General features: G+C 42.8%; 2 protein-coding genes and 1 long non-coding RNA gene across 4 annotated transcripts; 2 read left to right on the top strand and 1 right to left on the bottom strand.

Moving 5' to 3' along the window:
• The first annotated feature begins 784 nt into the window (after positions 1–784).
• On the top strand, positions 785–13,207 carry cand1 (cullin-associated and neddylation-dissociated 1). The gene is given in 26 exon segments (XM_063905823.1): positions 785–1,058; positions 3,492–3,567; positions 3,662–3,729; positions 3,816–3,970; positions 4,168–4,291; positions 4,545–4,632; positions 4,710–4,878; positions 5,245–5,350; positions 5,503–5,648; positions 5,724–5,875; positions 5,975–6,115; positions 6,212–6,353; positions 7,152–7,529; positions 7,603–7,692; positions 8,252–8,405; positions 8,841–9,042; positions 9,044–9,079; positions 9,429–9,617; positions 9,794–9,937; positions 10,027–10,162; positions 10,483–10,659; positions 10,743–10,838; positions 10,931–11,100; positions 11,551–11,715; positions 11,905–12,012; positions 12,087–13,207. Coding segments are annotated over 26 exon segments (3,705 nt in total). The 5' UTR covers positions 785–990; the 3' UTR covers positions 12,312–13,207.
• On the bottom strand, positions 8,623–15,384 carry LOC134879366 (uncharacterized). Its single transcript, XR_010167836.1, has 3 exons — positions 15,202–15,384; positions 14,690–14,753; positions 8,623–12,523 (listed from the first exon to the last, which is right to left on the bottom strand). It is a non-coding gene; the product is annotated as an uncharacterized LOC134879366 (long non-coding RNA).
• Positions 15,385–17,290: 1,906 nt separating this feature from the next.
• Positions 17,291–26,485, top strand: LOC134879365 (ras-related protein Rap-1b). 2 transcript variants are annotated; one of them, XM_063905824.1, is made up of 8 exons: positions 17,291–17,426; positions 20,298–20,370; positions 21,350–21,418; positions 21,562–21,618; positions 21,720–21,860; positions 21,952–22,095; positions 22,251–22,343; positions 23,085–26,485. In XM_063905824.1, the coding sequence occupies exons 2-7, from the start codon at positions 20,314–20,316 to the stop codon at positions 22,335–22,337; spliced, it is 555 nt and encodes a 184-aa protein (XP_063761894.1). In that variant the 5' UTR covers positions 17,291–17,426; positions 20,298–20,313; the 3' UTR covers positions 22,338–22,343; positions 23,085–26,485. The 2 variants fall into 2 exon arrangements, with proteins under 2 accessions (XP_063761894.1, XP_063761895.1); XM_063905825.1 differs by having other exon boundaries at positions 17,308–17,426; positions 20,301–20,370.
• Positions 26,486–26,902: the final 417 nt, after the last annotated feature.

The following is a 26,902-nucleotide window of genomic DNA, read 5'->3' as shown; positions in this document are numbered from 1 at the left end:
TAATTCATATCAGGAGGAGATAATAATCAGCTGGGCTTTATCTACACAAAGTGATCCAGAGTGCTTCAGAGGACAGAGCAGACACACACGAGAGGATTATAATTACTTTTACTTACTTTACTTATAGTTATTCAAATGTATTAAAACCATTTTAATGCAATCCCCCCCGCACCGAGCCCTGGCAGCACCCCCCCCAGTACAGAACCCTCCTCCTCCTTAAGTCTCTCCATACCCCCAGTGCATCTGCAATGCTGCCTCCCTGGATATTTTTATCACTATAAACTCACCTGTTCACCATGAACTTTGACCCCTAACCCATTACAGACCCCCTGCTTCCACTCCTACTGCTGTTATTTTATTTGACTTTGTTTGTTTGTTTTGTTGTCTGTCCTCACCCCATTCATAGCAGCCTTGGGTCCCTTGAAAGGCGCTTTATAAATCAAATCTATTATTATTATTATGGTATGTCACTGTCGTTGCACGGGGAGTAGGATGTGTGTTTTTGTTGAGAGCGGGAAATGTGCTGAGTGAGTCCTTCTGGGGTCTCTGCATCCTGATCACCTGTCCCTCTGCCAGGGGTCTCAGAGGAGAACTTGACATGTCACAGTTGCGCTTTAAGATGAGCTGCTTTTTGTAAAGTTGTGTTTGGATTTGTTGTGATTTTTTGGGGTCTGGCTGTAAAAGCCCAAAAAATCACAGGGATGGCTGCAAAAAAAAAAAAACGTGAAAAAAAATCTTCTCCCCCTGTGACCTCCGACCCCTCCGCGTCCATCCCGCTAACCCCGCCCCTCTGCAGAGAGAACGGGAGCTCCATTCAAACAAACCGAATCTCCGGGATGCGACAGTAAAGAGAGAGACAGAAACACAGGAGACACACGCTCGCACACACACACCGTGTACCGGAGAGCAGCAAAGCACCGACACACACATACACAACCGCAGACACACAACACACTCTGAGCAGAAGGAGGCTAACGGCTAACAGCTAACATGGCGAGCGCCTCATACCACATCTCCAACCTGCTGGAGAAAATGACTTCCAGCGACAAGGACTTCAGGTAAATAAACCCCCGATGGAGAGGACTATATTCCCGGCTCACCTGATGATATCACCCGGTGTTCCCTCTATAAACACAGAGAGATAACAGTCTGTCAGGCCTACAGGCTCCATGCTAACAGCTAGCTCCTGCCACCTGTCTGATCAGCGTCACAGCGCGAGCTCAGCAGTTAGCCAATATTACCGGGTTTTTAAATGAACGTTGGTGTTCGATCTGACAGCAGTTCAGGTGAGAGGCGTTAATAACCGTTAGGGGAGCTAACGTGCTAACGGGATGCCAACCTGACAGCTGAGCAGTAAATACAGGAGCTAACAGCTAACCGGCTAGCTGGCTACTAACTTTTTTTGTATTTTTTGTGAACTAGCTCAATCCGTTTTATTTGCATATGTTAATCATTATAACTCGTACATTTCTTTTGTATTAATTGTGTTTTTATATTTTCTATGTTGAGGCTCTCTTACGAACCTTTAAAGAAAATAATGAATTAGTATTTTCTTATTATTTTAAGGCCAGCCCTTTTTTTATGTAATTACATTATTATAATTTATAATTTCCTTTTTTATTTAAGAAGTTTTTATATTCAAAATTTTACGAACCCTTTTTAGAAAATAATAATTGATATTTGGTTATTATTTTTAAGGCCAGCTCCCTAGATTTCTTCTTATTTTAAGTAAGGTTTTTTTTTGTATTACGTTTAGCTTTCCTGCAGTATTTTTACCATATTATTTTCTTTAATTTAAACTTAAAATATGTGTGTAAAACATGTAAGGCTAGTTCACTGATGCAAGTTAGCATGATCTTTCGGTGTAATGTTGCTGTCGGGGTTTAAATGTGAAGTTAGCATCGCAGCTAACAGGTGAAGTTTTAAGAAGCAGCAGACTGTTGTTGTCAGTGTTGTGCTAACTAGCATAGTGCTGGGGGGTGTGGTAGGTTTTGTAACTGAGGTAATAACAGCAGGTAAACAGACTGGGTCAGCAGGAGGTGTTACCCTTTAGTTTGTGAAAGACTTGGTGCACAAATCTCCCTTAGCTTCAACTCTGCTAGAACTCATCTGATATCATTGTTTGTCTTTTTACCACAAATTCAATGTGCTTACTTTACCTCTTGGAATTGTCATATATTTTTGAGTTTCTGACTGGAATATATTGAACGTCGTTTACCAACATGATGAATATCTGCTTATTGATGAGAAGTTTTCAGTAAAGATATACTTGATCTAATTAACTTATATTTAATCAATTTTTTTAAATCGGTACTCTAACATTACAGTACATTTTGATTTAATTGATAGTACTTAGTATATATTTGCTATTATTTATTGATTTTTAAAAATAGTTTAAATAATAGTCTTCGCTTGATTATATTATTTATTTAATAATTATTATCCGTTGAACTGTGTGTGTGTGTGTGTGTGTGTGCGTGTGTCTGTGTCTGTGTCTGTGTGTCTGTGTATACATATTTTAATCAGAAACAGTTTGATATTTTGAACATTTTAAGAAAATATAATATTAAAAATATTACATTTGTAAAGAGTTGTTGCCAGTATATTGGATTTAAGTATTGGCCAATACAAATCAAAATTAAGTTGCCCTATTGTGTCCTATACTAAACCAATCTCTCATTTATATCAGGATATCAATGTTTTTTTTAAACTTGTGTAAACAGAAATTAGTTTTAGATGGAGGTAAAGACCGCAGGATGGAGAGCCTGAGAAGCCTCCATGTTTAACAATGAACCTCACAGTGTAAGTCTCCTGGAGGAGACGCTCACAGCTCAGTAATGTCCCGTCACTCCTGACAGCCGCCGCTACACACCCCAGAAATCCTGGGTGTTCGTACAAAATAATGTAGAATGTGCCGCTGACCTTGTGAGGAGAAACCAGTTTGTCTCCAATCCTCTAATGCTGCAGCCTGCAGGACACAGCGTCACTGCTGCCACACACACACACACAGACACACAAACGTCTAAATTGCTGTTTAAATGGAGTGTGTGCAGCCTACAGATGGAACACACACACACACATTGGATCAGACACGCTCTCAGGAAATTCTCAGAGGGAAAAATGTGATTTCTGTTTCATGTCTTCTTCTATTTATTTACTCTACTTGTCCGGCTGACATATATTCCTCCTGTTTAAACACTTTACCGCTCCTAAAATGTGTAAAGGTCTTAATGTGAAGTAAAACTGCTTTTGTCCTGATGAATATTTTGTAAAAGCCAAAATGCAGAATGATTAAACAGGTATTTACTGTCAGATTTCAGGTTAAGACTCCAGACCATAAATCCATCCACAAGTCGTATATTATTATTAATATATTGCCATTTTACTTTAGCCTGACAGGGAAACTTATGTCTAACCCCAGCAGCTTAAGGAGTTTACATTTCTGATGGATTTTTCTAAAAACACTCAATCACTTTCTGTTTCCTCGGCAGGTTTATGGCCACTAACGACCTGATGACGGAGCTACAGAAAGATTCTATCAAACTGGACGACGACAGCGAGAGGAAGGTGGGTTTAAACCGGCTTGAACTGGTTCCTAAAGGTTATAAAAGATGTATTTTTAATTAGTAATTGATTGATTAATTGATGTTTTGATTGACAGGTGGTGAGGATGATTCTCAAGCTGCTGGAAGACAAGAACGGAGAGGTTCAGAATCTGGCCGTCAAATGGTAAAAAGTTTTACTGCGTTACTTTATTTTAGTTTCCTCCCCGATGTGTGTGTCTTTGTAATGGTGGATGCGTTTGTTTTGCTCAGCCTGGGCCCGCTGGTCAGTAAGGTGAAGGAGTACCAGGTGGAGACGATCGTGGACACGCTGTGCACCAACATGCTGTCGGACAAAGAGCAACTCAGAGACATCTCCTCCATCGGACTGAAGACCGTCATCGGAGAGCTGCCGCCAGCCTCCAGCGGTAAAACTACTACATATACTACTGCAAAAACTACTGATAGTCATACTTCATATATTACTGCCAACTGTCACTGATACTACTGTTACCTTAAGGATATTTGCCGCCCGTCTTCAGCGATATAAATATTGCAAATACTACTTCAAACCTACACACAAAATACTGCAGCTCCTCTAAGAACATTACCCTCTCCCCCTCAGGCTCAGCCCTGGCTGCCAGCGTCTGTAAGAAGATCACGGGTCGCCTGACGAGCGCCATCGCCAAACAGGAAGACGTGTCGGTGCAGCTGGAGGCTCTGGACATCATGGCCGATATGCTCTGCAGGTACAATGTTGACCATTAAAAAGGCTTCTTCAGAGCTCACACACCTGCTGGATTCTCCATGGTTGAATACTTATCTCCATGGTTGATTGCAATTAATGTAAGTGGTATTCCAAATGTGTGTGTGTGTGTGTGTGTGTGTGTGTGTGTGTGTGTGTGTGTGTGTGTGTGTGTGTGTGTGTGTGTGTGTGTGTGTGTGTGTGTGTGTGTGTGTGTGTGTGTGTGTGTGTGTGTGTGTGTGTGTGTGTGTGTATAGACAGGGCGGTCTGCTGGTGAACTTCCACCCCTCCATCCTCGGCTGTCTGCTGCCTCAGCTCACCTCCCCGAGACTCGCCGTCAGGAAGGTGTGTCCCAGGAGCCGGTGTATAAGTGTGTAAATATAAAATCTGTTCTGTCATTAACCCGTGGTCTCCTGTTCCAGAGGACGATCATGGCCCTGGGACACCTGGTGATGTCCTGTGGGAACCTGGTGTTCATCGACCTGATCGAGCACCTGCTGACGGAGCTCGGCCGGAACGACAACATGTCGACGACCCGGACCTACATCCAGTGCACCGCCGCCATCAGCAGGCAGGCCGGGCACCGCATCGGTGAGAACAGCAGCTTCTGCTCCCCATATTTATTCAAATACTCCCCCTAAATACAGCTTTGAGTTTCTTTACCGGAGTATTTCCATTGAGTCCAGCATGTCCTGCAGATTTCATGATACAGATATTTTAACATTTTGGTGAACTGGTATCTGATGAAAGGGCCAGAGAAGATGTTGATCTGAAAAACATTTTTCCAAATCATTTTCCAAACATTTTTTACGAAAACGTTCCAAACGTTTTTCCTGAAAAATATCCCCCCAAAAAATCTGACCATTTTTCCCATAAAAATCCCAAACTGTCACAGATGTTGAATAAATCTGTAAAAAAAGTCTTTTTAAAAAATTGTTATTCCTGTGTGTGTTTCAGGCGAGTACCTGGAGAAGATCATTCCCCTGGTTGTGAAGTTCTGCAACGTGGACGACGACGAGCTCAGAGAATACTGCATCCAGGCCTTCGAGTCCTTCGTCAGGAGGTAGTACACGCAGTAAAACACGCAGTAAAACACGCAGTAAAACACCAGTAAACACGCAGTAAAACACGCAGTAAAACACGCAGTAATACTGCCTCTGAGTACTTCTGTGTGTCTACTTGTTGTTATTAAACTGTGTCATTTCTCTGTTACAGGTGTCCTAAAGAAGTTTACCCCCACGTTCCCACGGTGATCTCCATCTGCCTGCGCTACCTGACCTACGACCCCAACTACAACTTCGACGACGAAGACGAGGACGACAACGCCATGGACGCCGAGCAGAACGACGAAGACTATCAAGGTACTAGAATAAAAAGAAAACACAATGCGAGCAAGGGCTGCGATTGTGTGTGATACTCACGGTGTGTGTGTGCAGGCAGTGATGATGAGTACAGTGATGATGACGATATGAGCTGGAAGGTCCGTCGGGCGGCGGCTAAATGCCTCGACGCCGTCGTCTCGACTCGCCATGAGATGCTGCCCGAGTTCTACCGCTCTGTCTCCCCCGCACTCGTCTGCCGCTTCAAGGTGAAAACGCATTTACCTTTTGGAGAGTGTGATATATGTGTGGAACGGTTGTTAATCTGGTGTCTGTGTGTGTGTGTGTGTGTGTGTGTGTGTGTGTAGGAGAGGGAGGAGAACGTGAAGGCGGATGTTTTCCACGCCTACCTGTCGCTGCTCAAACAGACACGCCCGGCTCAGAGCTGGCTGACCGACCCCGACGCCATGGAGCAGGGAGACACGCCGCTCACCATGCTGCAGAGCCAGGTACAGCGCTAACACAGATATAATATTCATAATGTTGGGCTATAAAGGAGCTGCAGCACGGTATTTATTTTGTACTCTTTCTCTCTCTTGCTTCAGGTCCCTATGATAGTGAAGGCTCTCCACAAGCAGCTGAAGGAGAAGAGCGTGAAGACTCGGCAGTGTTGTTTCAACATGCTGACGGAGCTCGTCAACGTCCTGCCCGGAGCCCTGACCGCCCACATCCCCGTACTAATACCAGGTAATAACAGTACACATCCTGTACTAATACCAGGTAATAACAGTACACATCCTGTACTAATACCAGGTAATAACAGTACACATCCTGTACTAATACCAGGTAATAACAGTACACATCCTGTACTAATACCAGGTAATAACAGTACACATCCTGTACTAATACCAGGTAATAACAGTACACATCCTGTACTAATATCAGGTAATAACAGTACACATCCTGTACTAATACCAGGTAATAACAGTACACATCCTGTACTAATACCAGGTAATAACAGTACACATCCTGTACTAATACCAGGTAATAACAGTACACATCCTGTACTAATACCAGGTAATAACAGTACACATCCTGTACTAATATCAGGTAATAACAGTACACATCCTGTACTAATACCAGGTAATAACAGTACACATCCTGTACTAATACCAGCTAATAACAGTACACATCCTGTACTAATACCAGCTAATAACAGTACACATCCTGTACTAATACCAGCTAATAACAGTACACATCCTGTACTAATACCAGCTAATAACAGTACACATCCTGTACTAATACCAGGTAATAACAGTACACATCCTGTACTAATACCAGCTAATAACAGTACACATCCTGTACTAATACCAGGTAATAACAGTACACATCCTGTACTAATACCAGGTAATAACAGTACACATCCTGTACTAATACCAGCTAATAACAGTACACATCCTGTACTAATACCAGGTAATAACAGTACACATCCTGTACTAATAATTGAGACTTACTTCCAGTATTAACAGCGTCTGTGTGTTTCAGGCATCATCTTCTCTCTGAACGATAAGTCGAGCAGCTCGAACCTGAAGATTGACGCTCTCTCCTGCCTGCACGTCGTCATGGTAACTCACCCGGCGCACGCCTTCCACGCTCATGTTCCCGCGCTCGTCCCGCCAGTGGTGGCCTGTGTGGGAGACCCCTTCTATAAGATCACGTCAGAGGCGCTGCTCGTCACCCAGCAGCTCGTCAAGGTGATCCGCCCCCTGGATAGCCTGCCGGAGAGCCCGGACAGTTTCGACCCCTCCCCCTACATCAGCGACCTGTTCACCTGCACCATCAAACGGCTGAAGGCCGCTGACATCGACCAGGAAGTGAAGGAGCGCGCCATCTCCTGCATGGGACAGATCATCTGTAACCTCGGTAACCAGCGCTTCGACTATGATGTCACTTCCTGTTTGTTATTGTTCTTTCTAATGCTGTTTTCCGCCTGCAGGCGACCGGCTGCCGACTGAACTCCCCGGCACGCTGCTGATCTTTTTGGAGCGTCTGAAGAATGAGATCACCCGACTGACCACAGTGAAAGGTAAGCTCTGCATTTTATTCAATATTTAATTTATTGTTTCTTTTACTCTCCTTCTTTCTGGAGAGGAAGTAAAGAAACCGGAGCTCTGGATTTATTTGTTGTTTGAGGTGCGATATATGACTCAGCAGCTTTAAGACGTGAGGACACTATTACTTTCCACTTCTCTGATGCAGGAGTTTCACAGGAAAGTGGGCGGGGCTTAATTTAGACCGGAAGACGTTAGCGTCTCATCAGAATCAGAAGTACTTTATTTATCCCAAACTGGGACATTTTTCATTTTTCATGCTGATAATAAAAAACACAAAGGAAACGTATGTGTTGTTTTTTATCAGGATAATATAATAATACTAATGACATATTCTGCTACTTCTCCTCCATCTGTATCTCGTGTTTTTATTTTTAGCTCCAGAAAGGATACATGTGTCGAACTCTGGTTCATAGAATTAAATAAAAGCTTCGTCTTAAAATACCCTCTCTCCAGAGCTTTACTGTCGGCAGGAATACGTTTTATAAATCATTTCTCTGAACTTATTTCCCTCCTCCTGTGTGTTTGTCTCAGCTCTGACTCTGATCGCTGGCTCTCCGCTGAAGATCGACCTCCGGCCGGTTCTCCCCGACGCAGTGCCCATCCTCGCCTCGTTCCTCCGCAAGAACCAGCGAGCTCTGAAGCTGTGCACGCTGGCAGCGCTCGACATCCTGCTCAGGAACTACAGGTGGAGATAATACTTACAATAAAAGCAAATATCATATCCAGTTTATTTCATAAAGAAAGATTCTTCAGAAATCAAGAAAAGTGGAAAAAAGAAAATACTTTAAAATTACAACGTTAATATTTTGTATTAAAAATCAAGGAATGAAATCCTAAATACATTTCAAAATATCACAAATGATAGTTATATATAAATAGTTATTATAACATTTCTCAACAGATGATAAGAAGGAAATATAAAAAAATACCAAATCAATGTTTTATATTTCCCAACTAGTAAATGTTTACAGATGCAACATACCCAGTGGAGCACGTAGGAAACAATCTCCAGAAAAACAAAACAAAAAGTTAAAAAGAACAAATTATTATTCAAAAGTAAAAAGAAATACTTCTGTAAAATATTTTAAAAAGCTGACTTTATATATCCACCCCCCTTCAGCTCGGCGGTGACCCCGGTGATGGTGGACGCGGTGCTGGCCGAGCTGCCCCCCCTCATCTCAGAGAGCGACATGCACGTGTCTCAGATGGCGCTCAGCTTCCTATCGACGCTCGCCGTCACCCACCCCTCCTCCCTGGGTCAGCTGACCGGGGGGAACATCCTGCAGCAGCTCATCGCTCTGGTCAGGTCCCCGCTGCTGCAGGGGGGGGGCGCTGTCCGCCATGCTCGAATTCTACCAGGTAACCCTAACCCTAACCTTAAATCCTTTATTTCTTTTTATAATAATTATTTTTGATTTATTTCTCTGTTTGGCAAAGTAAATATGCTATATACTTTTTAATTTATAAATAATATTCCTATCTTTTTATTATATTCTTTAGATTACCTTTTATATTTTAATAATAATTTCCTCTTTTCTGTTTTTTCTCTATTTATTTAGAACTTCCAAAAATCACCTTTTTGTTTAGAAATACTAAACGTACTTTTACGTATTCATTTAGGATTTCCTTCAGAAATCATTATCACAGCTGTTGGGATATAATGTGTGTGTGTGTGTGTGTGTGTGTGTGTGTGTGTGTGTGTGTGTAGGCGCTGGTGTCCACAGAGACCCCCGGCCTCGGCTACATGGACCTCCTGAGGATGCTGACGGGTCCGGTTTACTCCCAGAGTGCCGCACTGCCTCACAAGCAGGCGTACTGCTCCATCGCCAAGTGTGTCGCCGCTCTGACCCGAGCCTGTCCTGACGAGGGGCCGGCTGTGGTGGGGCAGTTCATACAGGTACACAAACACACCTGTGTTTACATATAATATAATTGAGAAGGCATTGAATATTCATACTAAATATTCTGTCATTTGTAAAATCTAGTAAAAAAAAAAACACTAATTACAAAAATGCTAAATATAAAATAATGAAAGTAATAATTTGTTATTGATATATCTCTCTGTTTCTTCAGGACGTGAAGAACAGTCGCTCCACGGACTCCATCCGGCTGCTCGCTCTGCTCTCATTGGGCGAGGTGGGACATCATGTGGACCTCAGCAGCCAACCAGAGCTCAAGACCGTCATCCTGGACGCCTTCTCCTCCTCCAGCGAAGAGGTGACAGGAAGTGACAATAGGCTGCCTGCTACGGCTAGCAGCATGCCGGTGTGTGTTAACCCGTGTGTGTGTGTGTGTGTGTGTTTCAGGTGAAGTCTGCGGCGTCGTACGCGCTGGGCAGCATTGCGGTGGGGAATCTTCCGGAGTATCTGCCCTTCGTCCTGCAGGAGATCACTTCCTCTAAGAGACAATACCTGCTGCTGCACTCCCTCAAAGAGATCATCAGTGAGGACACACACTATCAATATACACACACTCTGTTGATACACACTAGATAAAAAACAAATAGAACATTTTTTTAAATTAGTTAAAATACTCGTAAAAACTCTTAATAAAATCTGTAAAAAAAGCAATATAGCAATATCAGAGCTCGTAAACTTTCCATGTGAGGGTTGCGTCTGCTGGTATCCTCCAAAGATGGCCGACCTGCTTTTGAAGATGACTCATTCCCATTCCCTGTTTGAAGGAACTGTTACAAAAATACAGCATAAACTAAAAGAGGGTTACCATAAAACTAAACGTCACTAAGTGTATATTCTCTGCAGGCTCTGCGTCGGTGTCGGGGCTGAAGCCGTACGTGGAGGCCGTGTGGACGCTGCTGCTGAAGCACTGCGAGTGTTCGGAGGAGGGAACCAGGAACGTGGTGGCCGAGTGTCTGGGGAAGCTGACGCTGATCGACCCGGAGACGCTGCTGCCGCGCCTCAAGGGATACCTGCTCTCAGGTGAGACGACCCCCGCCCCACTGAGCCTTATTTACCTTTTATTTGACATGGTTGTTTATTATAATAACCATGTGTCTGCTCAGGTTCATCGTACGCCCGCAGCTCGGTGGTGACGGCGGTAAAATTCACCATCTCAGACCAACCGCAGCCCATCGACCCGCTGCTGAAGAACTGCATAGGTACACCTGCAGTCCTCCTTCATGATGTCTTCTCTTCTGCATGACTCTGAATCCTTGTTTAATATAAATATGAGACATCTGATTGTTCTCAGGGGACTTCCTGAAGACGCTGGAGGACCCGGACCTGAACGTGCGGCGCGTCGCCTTGGTAACGTTTAACTCGGCGGCGCACAACAAGCCGAGTCTGATCCGAGAGCTGCTGGACTCGGTGCTGCCGCAGCTTTACAACGAGACCAAAGTCCGGAAGGAGCTCATCAGAGAGGTGAGGAGGGACGGATTATACACTGAGAGCCTTTAGGAAGGAAGTCTAAAAACTTGTCCCAAAATATGTTTAAATGAAAAAGGCAGAAAAATGTGCAGATAATATATTTAAATTGTCTAAAATAATATGTTAAGTTTATGAATTGAAGTTTGAAAGAAAACCGTCTCAGAAATATTTGCAAAATGTCAAAAAGAATATGAAGTAAAAGTAAAACAAAATGTCCAAAGAATTCTGTGAAAGATATGAATAGGTTTCTAGTCAAAAATGAGTATTAAAATGGGACAGAAGAAGGCAACACATGTCAGATTAATATGTGCAAAATATATGAATACCATATCTTTAAAAATATCTGAAAATATTGAATAACTTCAACGATTACAAAAATTAAAAAAGTTTGTATGACTACTAAGAGTCAGTAGTGTTAAAAGGTGTGTGTGTGTGTGTGTTCAGGTGGAGATGGGGCCCTTCAAACACACAGTGGATGATGGGCTGGATCTCAGGAAGGCTGCGTTCGAGTGCATGTACACTCTGCTGGACAGCTGCCTTGACCGCCTCGATATCTTCACCTTCCTCAACCACGTGGAGGACGGTCTGAAGGACCACTACGACATCAAGGTCACTACCCCATCATACAGTACTAATATGAGTACTATCATACAGTACTAATATGAGTACTATCATACAGTACTCATATGAGTACTATCATACAGTACTAATATGAGTACTATCATATAACAGTCATATAACAGAGCTGGTAGAAAGGGGTAAAAATAACATGTGTTGTTGTTGCTTGTTGTGTTCCAGATGCTGACGTTCCTGATGCTGGCCCGCCTCTCCTCCCTGTGTCCGAGCGCCGTCCTGCAGAGACTGGACCGACTGGTGGAGCCTCTGAGAGCCACCTGCACCACCAAGGTACACACACACACACACACACAGGTACACACACACATGCGTAAAGCCCCCTCTTAACGAGCTCTTCTCCGCAGGTGAAGGCCAACTCGGTGAAGCAGGAGTTCGAGAAGCAGGATGAGCTGAAACGCTCGGCGATGCGAGCTGTTGTAGCGCTGCTGACGATTCCTGAGGCCGAGAAGTCGCCGCTGATGTCGGAGTTCCAGTCGCAGATCTCGTCCAATCAGGAGCTGGCGGCCATCTTTGACTCCATCCAGAGGGACTCCAGCTCCGCCAACATGGAGTCCATGGACACCAGCTAGAGAGACTAACACATTACCCACCATGCAACATGGCACCCTTCCCCCCCACCCCTTCTCGCTGCTGGAGCGCTAACCGTGCAGCATGTTTCCATTAAATACACACACACACACACACACACACACACACACACACACACACACACACACACACACACACACACACACACACACACACACCTGTAGTGTTCCATGATGCATTGCACTGAAATCAGCTGTTGGAAGGGAGAAAGGAAGACGGACAAAAACAAAGAAGAAAAATAAGATTTAAAAAAGTTCCATGAGGCTTCGGAAGCCCTTCCCACTTCCTGTATGTTTTTCTAGCGGGGTCGTCTGATTGGCTGATCTCCCTGTTCATCACATTCTTCCCTTTTTTTTCTTTTTTTTTTCATTATTCCAGAAAGTTCCGCAGGTACTGTACTGTAACCTGATAGGCCGCTGCTGAGTGACTGACAGTTGGCGTTTTATCGAAACTGACCAATGAGGAGACGGCCTTGTATTTGCCTGAGGCTGTGGTGACCAATGGGAGAAGGGCTCGCTCTGTTTTTTGTTTATTTTTCTCGCGAATGATGTGTAGGCAACCAATAGGAGGCTTTGGCCGAGGTTTGGGGCAGGGTTTAACTGTTTGTGGACCAATCAGCTTCTTTGTGTCATTCGATAGAAATCCTCTGAAGTGAGGAGGAGATATTATTGGACCAGGTCCGACCCTGACCAGACCTGACTGGACGATGCTGCAACGCAGTGTAGTAAATACGACACATTTGTGGGTTTCTCCGTCAGTCAGTTGGATTTACTGTTGTCGCTCTAAAAATAAGGTCCGGTCCGGTCCGGTCAGAACAATCCACTGTTGTTTATCGCCCAAGAAAAATAAAAAAGGTCCATTTCTGCCTGCCTTCATACTTTCTTTCCGTCTCATTTCTTCCTCTTTAAATCAAGTGCTTTCTATCCTCAGAGCCTTCCTACTTCATTAATGTTTGACAGTCTGACACATTTACCACGTCCGCTGATGAAAACCACTAATGCGAAACAAAATCTGCTTCCAGTTTGGTCTAAACCTCAGAATACTTACTTAATAAAAGTTGGGTTTTTAGCGAGCTTCTTTTTCAGATGAGGGGCCTCAAGAAAAACTGAATTGGTCTGAGACTTTTAGTTCTGTGTTGGATTTCAGGTAAGTTGTTTTCATTCCTTTAAACTGCTTTTAGTAGGTCTAAAGAGGCCCTTTTCTGTCTGTGGTGTTCCCCTCTCCTGGAGTGTGTTCTATAGGTTTTAGTGCATGTAAACGGTCTGCAGAGGCTAAAATCTAAGTTCCAGAACAGTGACATCACTATATAACACTCACACTGTTATTGGCTAGCGGTCCAACAAATTGAACGTGATAGGCTAAGAGGGCGGGACATCTCTAAGCGGTTGCCCAGTCACAACAGAGCCAGCCAGCTAACCAATCAGAGCAGACTGGGGTCTGGTTTCAGACGGAGGGTGAAAAGAGGTGCTGCAGCACAGACAGTATGAGAAAAATAAAGAAGAGGACTCTTTAAAGTAGAGACACTACATACTGATATACACCTGAACATCAGCAGGAGAGGACTCTTTAAAGTAGAGACTCTACATACTGATATACACCTGAACATCAGCAGGAGAGGACTCTTTAAAGTAGAGACACTACATACTGATATACACCTGAACATCAGCAGGAGAGGACTCTTTAAAGTAGAGACTCTACATACTGATATACACCTGAACATCAGCAGGAGAGGACTCTTTAAAGTAGAGACACTACATACTGATATACACCTGAACATCAGCAGGAGAGGACTCTTTAAAGTAGAGACACTACATACTGATATACACCTGAACATCAGCAGGAGAGGACTCTTTAAAGTAGAGACACTACATACTGATATACACCTGAACATCAGCAGGAGAGGACTCTTTAAAGTAGAGACACTACATACTGATATACACCTGAACATCAGCAGGAGAGGACTCTTTAAAGTAGAGACACTACATACTGATATACACCTGAACATCAGCAGGAGAGGACTCTTTAAAGTAGAGACTCTACATACTGATATACACCTGAACATCAGCAGGAGAGGACTCTTTAAAGTAGAGACTCTACATACTGATATACACCTGAACATCAGCAGGAGAGGACTCTTTAAAGTAGAGACACTACATACTGATATACACCTGAACATCAGCAGGAGAGGACTATTTAAAGTAGAGACTCTACATACTGATATACACCTGAACATCAGCAGGAGAGGACTCTTTAAAGTAGAGGCACTACATACTGATATACACCTGAACATCAGCAGGAGAGGACTCTTTAAAGTAGCAGGAAGTTGAAGGACAGTCGTTGAGTAAATGTACTTGCTTACTGTTGATGAGGTCGGAGCTGGAACAAAACGAGCGCTCCTCCTTCATCTCGTCTCCTAGCAGCGTCTGAATTGATGAGTTTTTGTTATCATTGACATGCTGATTCGTCCTCTTTGAAGCTCACAGATTTATTCTGAGGGCCTCTGATAAAAAAACAGCTTTATTTTCTGAAGGACGGACAAGATAAGATGTGAGTGGAGAATCTGCAGCTCCCCTTCTTTCCTTTCTTCTCCCAAAGGAAACATGTCACTGAGGGCTTTTATTTTGAAAGAATTGGTTCGTTCAAACAGACATACTTTCTTTGAATGTTAGAGACGCCTCTTTTCAGTTGATTTACTGGTCATTGAAGTCTTTTTTGACTATGATTTGTTTCTTTTTTAAATATATTTTTCAATAAGCACATATACAGTAAACAATTGTGTTTTTTTGTGTAAATGTACAGAACAAACCCCACATTTTAACTCACTATTAACCTTAAATGTAGGAGTTTGACAAACTGATCTCGTCTACTTACTTATTTATTTCCACCTCAGGAGTTTGTTTCATTCTTTCTGTTCATTTTGCTGCTTTATTAACTAATCAAAGTTTAATGCATGACTTTCCCTCAGTTTGATGTACTTTTCAACACACACAAAGAGGAAGTGTGTGTCAGAACGGGAAGTTGGTTGGGGTGGGGGGGACTGTTCTCAGTGACTGCTTCCTGTTAGGGTGGGGTTTCACACTGTAGTAAACTGTGTGTGTGTGTGTGTGTGTGTGTGTGTGTGTGTGTGTGTGTGTGTGTGTGTGTGTGTGTGTGTGTGTGTGTGTGTGTGTGTGTGTGTGTGTGTGTGTGTGTGTGTGTGTGTGTGTGTGTGTGTTACAGCAGTCAGAGAGCGATTGAGCGTGTCGCAGCAAGTTTTTGGTAACACGCCCACACACACACACACACACACACACACACACACACACACACACACACACACACACACACACACACACACACACACACACACACACACCCTGTGGTTTTAATGTTTAGGTTTGCTGGTGACCTCCATCATGAGGGTTACATAATCATTTTGAAACTACAGGCTGGATAAAACGAAGTCCTGACACTTTTTAAAGTATTTCTAGATCCTTTAAAGCTCTCTCTACAGTACTCTATTACACTACACAATAACATTTAAAACTTATAAAATACTAACTCTTTGGTGGTTTTCACCCTTTAAGCAACACTTTCCCCTCTTACATACGAATAATATATTATAATATTTCAAATGAAATAGCACTAAATGTCACCTACTTGTTGAACTTGAGTGGATATAAAAGCAAATTACAGACATTTTTAACCTATTTTCCATTATTTTACCTCTGTAAACCACATGTTTAAGGCTGTTGCTAATGTCTACTCTTTATATACTGTTGTTAGGTTTAATCTGCATCATATTCAGAAAGATAATCACATTTATTGTTTGTTTATATAAAGTGATTAAAGCTGTCAGACAAATGTAGGAGTTGAGGAAAAAAGGGATTTAATGGAATAAAAATGGCCACTGCATGAGTCTAAATCAAAATACTTCCGTAAAATATGTTTGTGCTACTTCAAAAATATGAGTCATAAGAATATCTGTTGTTATTAAAGTAAAATACATATCTGTAGCAGGAAGCGGGAAGCAGCTGAGGAAACGTCACAAGAAAAAAAGAGCGAAAATGTGACGAAGTTAAAGAAAGTCGGAAGTAAGCGTGGGCTGCCTTCAGAATAAAAGCATAATGTTTTAACTTCTGTTACATCTTTATGGCTTTATATTACACTTATACACTGAAACACACATTTTCAATAAAAAGGGGGGGTTTTAAAATAAATGTTGCTTTGTGTATCATGAATATAAATGATAAAAAGTAAATTACAGAAGAAGAAGAAGAAGAAGAAGAAGAAGACATACTTTTATTAATCCCTTACAGGGAAATTGCTTTCTCTACTCTGTTGTGTTGACACCTCAATATATACAGTCTATGGTTGACACACATTAAACACACAGAGGATATACATGCACAAACACAGAGGATATACATGCACAAACACAGAGGAAATACATGCACAAACAACCACATGCAGAGGAGAGATGGTAGAGCAGAGAGGCAGCCAGGTACCCAAGGGAGCAGACAGAGGTTAGGTGCCTTGCTCAAGGGCACCTCGGTAGTGGCCTAGGAGGAGAACTGGCACCTCTCCAGCTACCAGCTCACTCCATATTTTTTTTTTTTGGTCCGATCGGGATGTGAACCGGCGACCCTTCGGTCCCAAGAAGAAATGAAAATAAAAGAAAGCAATAATGAATATAAAACCACCATAAAAAAATGAAATAATGCACAACACAGTAGTCCACTGAAAAAAGTGAAAATAACAAGATCAAATAATTAAAGAATGATTGATTGATGAGTTTTTTCGACACTTTGTTATTGCTTTTGTTAAGGTTTTATAATTACATAATATAAAGAACTTACGTTTTTATTTCATGACCTTGATTAAAAATATATATCTTTTATCCTTTCAAATAATGTTACACTTTTCCTAAATCAGCATTCCAGTGATTAAATGTATTTACTTTATTTTGAAAGAATCGACAGGAAGCACTTTACGTTGTTCACTACTTGGAGCTTGACGTCAACACGCAGCGGCGGCAGGAGGGAGCGGCTTGGTAGAGCGACATAGACACAGAGTGTGGAACAGAGAAGAGAGAGAGCAGCGGACGGTGGATGACTGTGAGTAACTTCTCTCTCTTTACCTTCTTTACGCCTTTTCCCCCTCTTTATTTCTTCCCTTCAATAAGTCTGTGTACCTCTTACCCGAGTGCAGAGAGTCAGGCGAGGTGCGGGTTCGAGTCCCGGCCGAGCAGGGCTGGGTTTGCGGAAGCGACCGGCGGACAGACAGGCAGACAGACAGGAGCTCTGTTAATCATAATACTGTTCATATTACCGACAGACAGTGCAGTTACAAACATGGCGGCGGGTTGTTTCTCCTTCCCGCCACTCAAAAATCTCAACGTTCCATCTCGGCAGTTGGTCTCTTTCCTCCAGCGGGGCAGCGGGGCCTGGCGCCCGAGGTGTCCGGGGAGGGAGCGTTCTGAGGCGGATACAGAGCTGCGGAACGCCCGCTGATCTGCTGGAGGAAAAAAGAGAGAGAGAGAGATAGAGAGAGGAAGTAACTTATTGCACTATGAGGAGTTCGGAGGAACCTGTCTGTCTCTCAGTCTTAGGCCTGTCTGTCTGTCTGTCTGTCTGTCTGTCTGTCTGTCTGTCTGTCTGTAGTGTATAGACAAGGCTTGGTTTTATTCCTCTGCTGTTGTACTGTCAGCCACACACACACACACACACACACACACACACACACACACACACACACACACACACACACACACACACACACACACACACACACACACACACACACACAGTATTGACAAGCCCCACCTAGTTCTGGTTGACTCAGGGATCTGTGTGTGTGTGTGTGTCCATCTTTGTCCAACAACTTTACTTTAGTATATTAAAACATCATGCTGCATTTGGTGCTTGTTCGAAAAAGCAACACTACACACTTTGTCCTTTAAGAAAAAATACTTTTACAAACAGTTTAGACATCCTGTTTCTACACATTTATTATTATGCATGTATGTTTAAAAAAATCCTGTTTGCATTCAGTTCATTCATTGCAATTAGTGTCAATGTTGTATTTCTTTGTCTGTGTTATTCCTTCTTTTACATGCACTGGTTAATGTGCATTCAGCCTGGCATCAGTAATGACACTTTCAGTATTTTTTCCCCGTGTTGTCACTACGCTTTTATTCATGCGTCATATTTCACACCGCTATACATCTGTAATACAAAGCCTCGTCAGGGTGGAGGGCTGTGTGAAACAAACACACAGTTTTCGGTCCAGTTTGAAAACTAAAGTTGACTAGTGGATTATTTATTCAACATTTATTGACGTTTTTATTTCTCTGACTGCTTTTTAGGTCCATAAAATCTCCCAAAACCAATAAAAAAGCCCCATTGTTTGCCATAATGAAAGTCAAGTTAGGTGTTATCTTAAGAAACCAAGTTTTAGTTTCACATCTTTTGCTTATCAGTATGTAGTGTCTCTACTGGGACATGTCTCCATGCTTTAATGTTCAGAAAGCTCTTTCTTTCTCTCATACTGCCTGTGCTGCAGCTCCTCTTTTCACCCTCTGTCTGAAACCAGGTGGTTAGCTGGCCGACTCTGTCGTAATTGGTAAACCAGCTTAGAGATGTCCCGCGCCTTAGCTTATAACTTACAATGTGTTGGAGCGCTAGCGAATAGGAGCGCGAGTGTTCCATAATGATGTCAGGATCTGGAACTTTAGGATTTTAGCCTTTACAGACCGTTAACTTGCACTGAAACCTATAAAAAACACTACAGAAAAGGGAACACCCCAAAAAAGCAAAAGAGGGCCTCTGTATTTTCACTTTGACTGTGTGTCCTTATGGGCTGTGAGGGGAAGATCCAGGTTCACTCAGGAGGAGGACGTTCATTTTTCACTTTCTACTTCAGTTTGTGACTTCCTGCGATTCCTTGAACTCGTCCTGACTTGTGGGAAGCGTTCAGACCTCCAGGCCCTGAAATTCACCTCCTGTGATGCGTTCACTGACACCTGGACAGTTTACACTCTCCCGTCCTCAGAAGCAGGATCTCACTTTAAGGAAGAATTAGCTGTAGAGAAAAATTATAAAAAAGGAATTAATTTTTCCTTTTTAATCTGTAGAACAACAACAAATAATCAGGAGAAATAAGAACTGAATTTATTCACTAAAGGAGCTTTACAAAACATTTTCAAAATAAAAGTCCTGTCCCACTAAGCAAAACAAACGAGATCACATCGCTTACTGATAACACCGAGGATTCTGGGGGAAAAAACACAATGCAATAATAGTGGTTAGAGACACAACATCTGCTTAACCTAAAACACACACACACACTTATTTCATCACCATGGTAATCTTTGCAGACCAGCATCAACAGCAAATTAGTGTGTGTGTGTGTGTGTGTGTGTGTGTGTGTGTGTGTGTGTGTGTGTGTGTGTGTGTGTGTGTGTGTGTGTGTGTGTGTGTGTGTGTGTGTGTGTGTGTGTGTGTGTGTGTCATGTTGCTTCTTGTTGCTGCCATGACAAACACACAGTGAGGCATGACTGGTATGCAAAAACACACACACACACACACAAACCCCCCCCCCCCCCCCCCACACACACACACACACACACACACACACCCATGCAGGGGCATAGCGACAGTAACCAGGAAGGATTCCACAGTTGTGACATCACCACCAGCTGTGTGTGATCACGTGACCTCGCACTGTTTTCAATGAACACACACAGCCTGGTGCATGCTGGGTAATTATGACCTTTTGGTGAAAGAGAGGAAATCATCGTGTGTGTGTGCGTGTGGGGGGGTCTGTGTGTGTGTGTGTGTGTACAACTCCAGGTGTGTTATTGTAACGCTGCTCTGTGATAATAAATCCTGACGCTGCAAAAATCTCTAGTTTTCTTTTAGTTCCAGGTTGTTTGTGTCTCTGACGGTAGAGAGATATTAATGTCTGGCCTCCTGTCTCTCTCTCAGCAGACAGACAGTCAGGATGCGTGAATACAAACTGGTGGTGTTGGGATCAGGAGGCGTCGGGAAGTCAGCGCTGGTGAGTTATTCCACTAAACTACATATACTTAAATACATGTATTCAGCACAGATACATACAAACTAAAATAAGAAAGCATGACAGTAAAATATGTGTAAGACTTCATACCCAAACTCCCATCATGCAAAAGGAAAATACTATACATACTGTATATGTTTAGGGGTGTTTCTAGTCAAATATAGCATGAGGCGCTAATGTCACTTCCTGTCTAAATCAAGCCCCGCCCACTTTCAGGAGTAAATCCTGCTTCAGAGCGAAGCGGAAAATAATCGTGTCTTCATGTCTTAAAGCTGCTGAGTCAGATATTGCACCTCAAACAACAAATAGATCCAGAGCTCCGGTTCCTTTACTTCCTCTCCAGAAAAAAGGAGAGTAAAAGAAAGGATCAGAAATCTCAGTCTCAGTGTCAGCCTGCTGCCTGCCACTCGTCCCCCGCAGACCCACCGGACATCCATCCCCTATTTACTCTCCGTAAGCTGTCTCTGCTGTCTGACCAGACATCTGACCCCATCTCCATATCTCTGGACTCATTAAACCCTTTCTGACCAACAGAGAGATTGTTTTCTGGCATCATTTTAACATTTGACGGGGAAAATCTGCACGTACTTTAAATGTTTGTCCAATCAGAATAATAACAGACGATTGGTTGCAAAATGTAGACTTTTTTTTTACTCACAACCCCCCATGGGATGAAAGGCGGATACAGTCTGAAGTCACTTTGTCTCTCTGTGAAACACACACACACACACACACACACACACACACACACACACACACACACACACACACACTACAATGAGGGGCTTCAGATGAGATAATGGAGACATGTCAGTGTGTCACATTATTTCCAATCTAGCGACTCCCAATGAAACAGAACAGAGACCCATTAACACCACTGCCCTACTTCCTCTGTCTCACCCCCTGTCCCCCCCTCTGTCTCACTGTCTAACCGTTTCACCTCCTGTCTCTCTCTCTGCAGACGGTTCAGTTTGTTCAGGGGATTTTTGTGGAGAAATACGACCCGACGATAGAGGATTCCTACAGGAAGGTAAGACAGCTTCAATACAGCTCTCTGTCTGTCTCTCTTTATGGGAGATGAGACAGGAAGTAGTTCCCAGGGGCTGGTGGGAAAAAAATAGCTGTGTTGTGAATTTTTGGTTTAATGTTTTTTTGTCTCTTTTTGTTTTCCAGCAAGTGGAGGTGGACGGGCAGCAGTGTATGTTAGAGATCCTGGATACAGCAGGAACAGTAAGTCTGTCTGTCTGTCTGTCTGTCTGTCTGTCTGTCTGTCTGTCTGTCTGTCTGTCTGTCTGTCTGACCTGTCTGTCTGTCTGTCTGTCTGTCTGCAGGAGCAGTTCACAGCGATGCGGGATCTGTACATGAAGAACGGTCAGGGCTTTGCACTGGTTTACTCCATCACCGCTCAGTCCACCTTCAACGACCTGCAGGACCTGAGAGAGCAGATCTTAAGAGTGAAGGACACGGAGGACGTGAGAGAGAGACACACACACACACACACACAGAGGTATACAGCTCTTCTTTTAAACATAACTGCATGAATCTGGATACGTGTTGCTTCAGGTGCCGATGATCCTAGTGGGAAATAAGTGTGACCTGGAGGTGGAGCGGGTCGTGGCCAAGGACTCGGGCGTCGGTCTTGCCCGGCAGTGGAACTCCTGCGCCTTCCTGGAGACCTCCGCCAAGAGCAAGATCAACGTCAACGAGGTACACAATCACACAGTCAACTTTAAAGAGTCCAGTGTGGAAAAAGTGGTTGTAAATAACTCTGTGTGTGTGTGTGTGTGTGTGTGTGTGTGTGTGTGTGTGTGTGTGTGTGTGTGTGTGTGTGTGCGTGTGCGCGTGCGTGTGTGTGTGCGCAGATCTTCTACGACCTGGTACGACAGATCAACAGGAAGAGTCCAGTTCCAGGGAAAACTCGCAAAAAGTCCACCTGTCAACTTCTCTAATGACAGGTAAGTCTTAAAGTAGAATGGGAGGACGATAATGCATCAGTATGCTCAGTTTCATAAAGAAAGGGGGAACTATCAGCATGTGTACGCTGCCGGGATGTCACATGAACAAATAGCTATGAGAGCATAAATACAAACTCCTAAAACATCTGAATCCACTTACAACATGGATCCCTTTTCATAAAACACATCCATTGTTTGTTCATACGCTTCGTGAAATCTCGAAAGAACATTGTATTTCTAGACTTGATTACAAATCGCATCACAACAACAAGCGGCACCATGTGTGATGAAGGTTTTGCGCTGTGCTATCAGGTCTGCTTTCTGTAGTTTAAGTTGGGGTTTTGTCAAGTATTTAGTCATTTAGATTCAGGAAGAGTCCATATTTTGAATACAATACCATATTCATGTTCAGCCCTAATGTAAACCCAAGGTATTTTAATTTCTGAAAAGACAAAAACATAAAATGTGGTAACCTAAAAAGTCCACATTTTGGAGAAAAAAAAGGCAGAATTTTTAGGAAGGAGTGATCATTTGAAAAAAAGATCTGAAGTTTGAAAAGAAAATCAAAATGAAAAAAAAATTGGAGACAAAAAGTGAATTTTTCTAAGAAGAGGATGAGGGCCACATGAAGGAGGAGTTGAATAAGAGAATATAGTGGGACAGTTTACTCTCTAAACCTGTCCATCAGACACACTTTAAAACAAAATCCATAAAATGTTTATATTTTTTTCTTCCCTTCAGTTTTCTGCTCAGCTGACCGACAACCAACCAACCAACCAACCAACCAACCAATCACAGGACATCTTCCAGCAGGCCACGCCCGCTTTAACACAGCCACAACATCATCACCATTCGCCATAGCTGACCTCTGTTCCCATGACGACCACACATCCCCCCCCTCCCCCTCAGAACCACACAGTCCGATTGACTGTTGCCTTGGAAACATTCAAACCAAACATCATGCGGTGGCGGCCATGATGAAGATGATGAAGAAGATGACGATGATGCAGGAATAAGGGGCGGTCCAAAAACAACTGCCCGGATTTAAACTACGTTTCCCATGATGCTCTCTGCTGGGGAGTGGCCTCTTGCTTTCTACTTTTTAACTGTTTCTTTTTCCTTTCCTTTTTCCTCCAGCAGTTGAACCTGTGGAGCCATTCAGTGATTACTGTTATTACTAAGGTGGTTATTCTTCTGTGAAAAAGATATAAAAGTCAATTCCTGTTTTTTATTTTGGGGGGTGCGGGTGGGAAAGGGGGGGGGGGTGCAGCAGGTCATGTGGTTAGCTCACCGTGCTCATAGCATTAAGCTAACGGGAGTTTTAGCCGACCGTTACAGGAGAGTAATGCTAATATTTGGATAAAATGCTAATTCTTTGGGACGCACAAAACACTTTTTTTTGCGGATATTTTCCAACTCATTTCAGCCCATTGCCGATGCCTATAACGAGTCAAATCAAGAACTTTGCTAATGGCTTTATCTCAGTTCCAGTAGCAAATTAAATGCATTGTTCGGAGGGAATGCTAGTAATGCTAACACCCAGTTTGTGATGTATTAGCTTTATTAGCATTATCTTCTATAAGAAATGACTGTGAACTTACTGGATAGCTTGAGTTGACCTCGTTAGCGTTGCAGCTATATTTCAAATATTGTGAGGAAAAACTGTGTATGCGGTGTTAGCACTACTAATTAAATGGTAGCTTGGCTAGTTTGCTCCGAGCTAGCATGTGAGTGCGGAAAAGCTAAACATGCTTTTTTGTAAACTTGAGCATTTTGATTCTAAATTTAAGAACAGCTCAGGGTAATTGGTTTGTTGTAAGGGGATGCTAACAACAGAACTTAAATAATAATATCTGAGACCTAACTTGTTAGCGTAGCAGCGCGGTGAGCTGACTCTGGATCTGCTGCTCAGGGCGGACATGTTGCCTTCAGACAGCAGACTCACACTGGTCCAGTGTGTGTGTGTGTGTGTGTGTGTGTGTGTGTGAGATTTTGTTTAAATGTGAGTGTTTCTGTGTGTATGTGAGTGTGTTTGATGCATAACAACTATGAACCACGCCATTTTCTGTGATTAACTTTTTTGACCCAGTGGGATGTGGGGGGGTTATAGAGTATTATTAACCATTATTATGACCTGATCATTAATGTTATTAACACGTCTGATAGGGGAACACTGAGTGATCTGTTTAACGTCCTTTAACTGATGGGCATTTGACGTTTGAATACCCATCCATGGAGGACCAAACATTACCGAAAAAAGTCGGTCCTTCATACTCTTGCATGCTAGCACTTAAGCAAACCCTGCGTTGTAGCCCAAAGTTAACATGCTAATTGAGTGCTGCCGCCAAATGGATGCATTGGTTGCATTTTCCTTTCAAAGTTTAATCGAATTGAGCAAATTTTCAAGTTTTACATTTGCTTGGTTTTCATCGTCTGGGTAGCAGCGAAAAAACTCCGCTACTCAGAGCGTAGTTTGGTTAGGAGTTTGCGCAGTGACTCGGATAGCCTATTTCAATGATTCTCTTATGTCAGCTAGTATCAGCCATTTTTTTCCACGTTATTGGACTGCAAAGACTAGCTAAACCTGAACTTTTGCAAATCCCATTCATGGCATCAACCCCCTGAAAAAGCGTAAAAACGTTTTTGCGTAACTGAGCAAATTTAATAAAATGTTGCTGTTTTAAAACAGCGATGTTAAAGACTAAGAACAAAGAAACTTAGCTAATGTTCCCATCAGTTAAAGACCTTAAAACCTCAGTGTTACTCTTTAACGTTATCACGGCTTTAGACTTACCGTAGGAGGTTGGGCTTAACGCAGAAGCCCCGCCCCCTCGTGCATTGTAGGGGGCGTGGCCTGTGAAGCAGCCGCCACTGGAAGCCTTCTGAATCCTTTGTTTGAAATGTGAGAGTGGTCATCTTACAGTGTGTCGGACCTCCGTGAGTACTGCTGCGCACAGTATCGCGAGTACTCCTCAGTATTCTGGTTCTCCTGCAGTACTTCATGTAGCATGTTGATGTTTCCGTCAGGCTGAACCTCCAGAAGGGGCTGCCACAGTTTGCATGCCGAGCAGAGGCTTCTAGAGAGACCTCTGTCTGCAGCCGGGGTGATCCCATGAGGAGTTTCTGTTTACCGTGCTAGCAGGACAGTCAGCAGTGTGAGGGCCGAACTTCAGGCAGACGTCTCTCGCTTCCAGAGTGACAGGCTGCGCTAGCGCTCGACATTTCATGCGACTTCTTGGGCTGTAATTGTTTTAGTTTTCATTTAATGACATTTGTCAGATCCAAAGGTCTCAGTATGCTTCAAGAGAACAACCTTTCATGAACCAAATGTAGGAAGATGGTTTTTCTGCATGGGATGATTTGGGATTTATTACCAATGCTCAATGGTAGTCTGCCAACACCTCGGGAGAGCCTGTTCTCTTTAGAGCAGTTAGAGTTCGGCTTTCTCTTGTTGTGTAAGGGTTGTTGCATGCCATTTGGAAAATCACCAAACCTTACTGTGAGCATACAGAGGCCTTAACGTCTGTGATTAATTGAGCCATATTTGTACCCCCTTTTTACAGCACTAGGCTAGCAGTTTCCCTCCGTTTCCACTCTGTGTGCTAAGCTATAGGCTAAGCACACCCTGGACCTATCTCTGAGACTAAACTGAACTGAAGTCGCCCTGAATGACGAGCGCGATCGCAGCTGAATGCAAACTGAAATCTAAAGAAGAAATTATTTTAAATTACTGAAACAAACCTGCTTCTTTTTTCTCTGTATGGCATGATGACCAGTGAAATGTAAAAGGATCCAGTTCAGCATCGAGCATCCGGTTAAAAAAATCCCCGTTTTTATTCTGCTGAATCCTGGTCCCTTTTTTCAGCTGTTGTTGGATTTTAAAAACTGTTATGGAAATTGAAATCTGGACTGGTTTTGTTCCAGTGTGCAGAAACCCACAGCAGCAGCAGCAGCGGGGGGGAGATAAAGGAGGGGAGGGCAGGGGGAGGGGGGTTAAAGCCAAATGTAAAGTAAAAACTAAAAAGCCTTAAATGAATAAAAGTGGTGCAATTTTGTAACAGCAACCTGTGATGTGCAGTCATTCTGGATTATTGTGCATTTATACATAAAACAACACCTGTTTCTGTTTCAAAGCAACATGATTACATTTGTAAATGTATGGTTTGTTTAGTATGGGCATAATGTAAAGATAATACATATGTAGATTAATTAGAAATCAATTAGAACAATTGGATGAATCAAGATTACCATTAATGTTTTCAAGGTGCCATTATAATATTTTTACGTGGTCATAGTTACTCAAATGAAAATATAGTGCCATTATTATTATTTTGTTTACTAATTATCATAATTAAAAATAATGATTATCACAGCTTTAGAAGTTATCATTATTTTATTTCATTTTTTTGAGGTCCTTTATAATATTATGACGTTATTTTTTAGCCCTCATTAAAAATAAATTATTATTACTGCAATATATTTATTTCAAGGTTCATTATTATTATTAGTATGATTATTAGTATTAGTATTATTAACAATCATAATGGGTTTTTGTGAGG

This window comes from Eleginops maclovinus, chromosome 17 (assembly GCF_036324505.1).
Source record: "Eleginops maclovinus isolate JMC-PN-2008 ecotype Puerto Natales chromosome 17, JC_Emac_rtc_rv5, whole genome shotgun sequence".
In the NCBI taxonomy this organism is placed as follows: Eukaryota; Metazoa; Chordata; class Actinopteri; order Perciformes; family Eleginopidae; genus Eleginops; species Eleginops maclovinus.
Note: the sequence above shows the minus strand (reverse complement) of the source record. Positions and strands in the feature narration are given on the sequence as shown.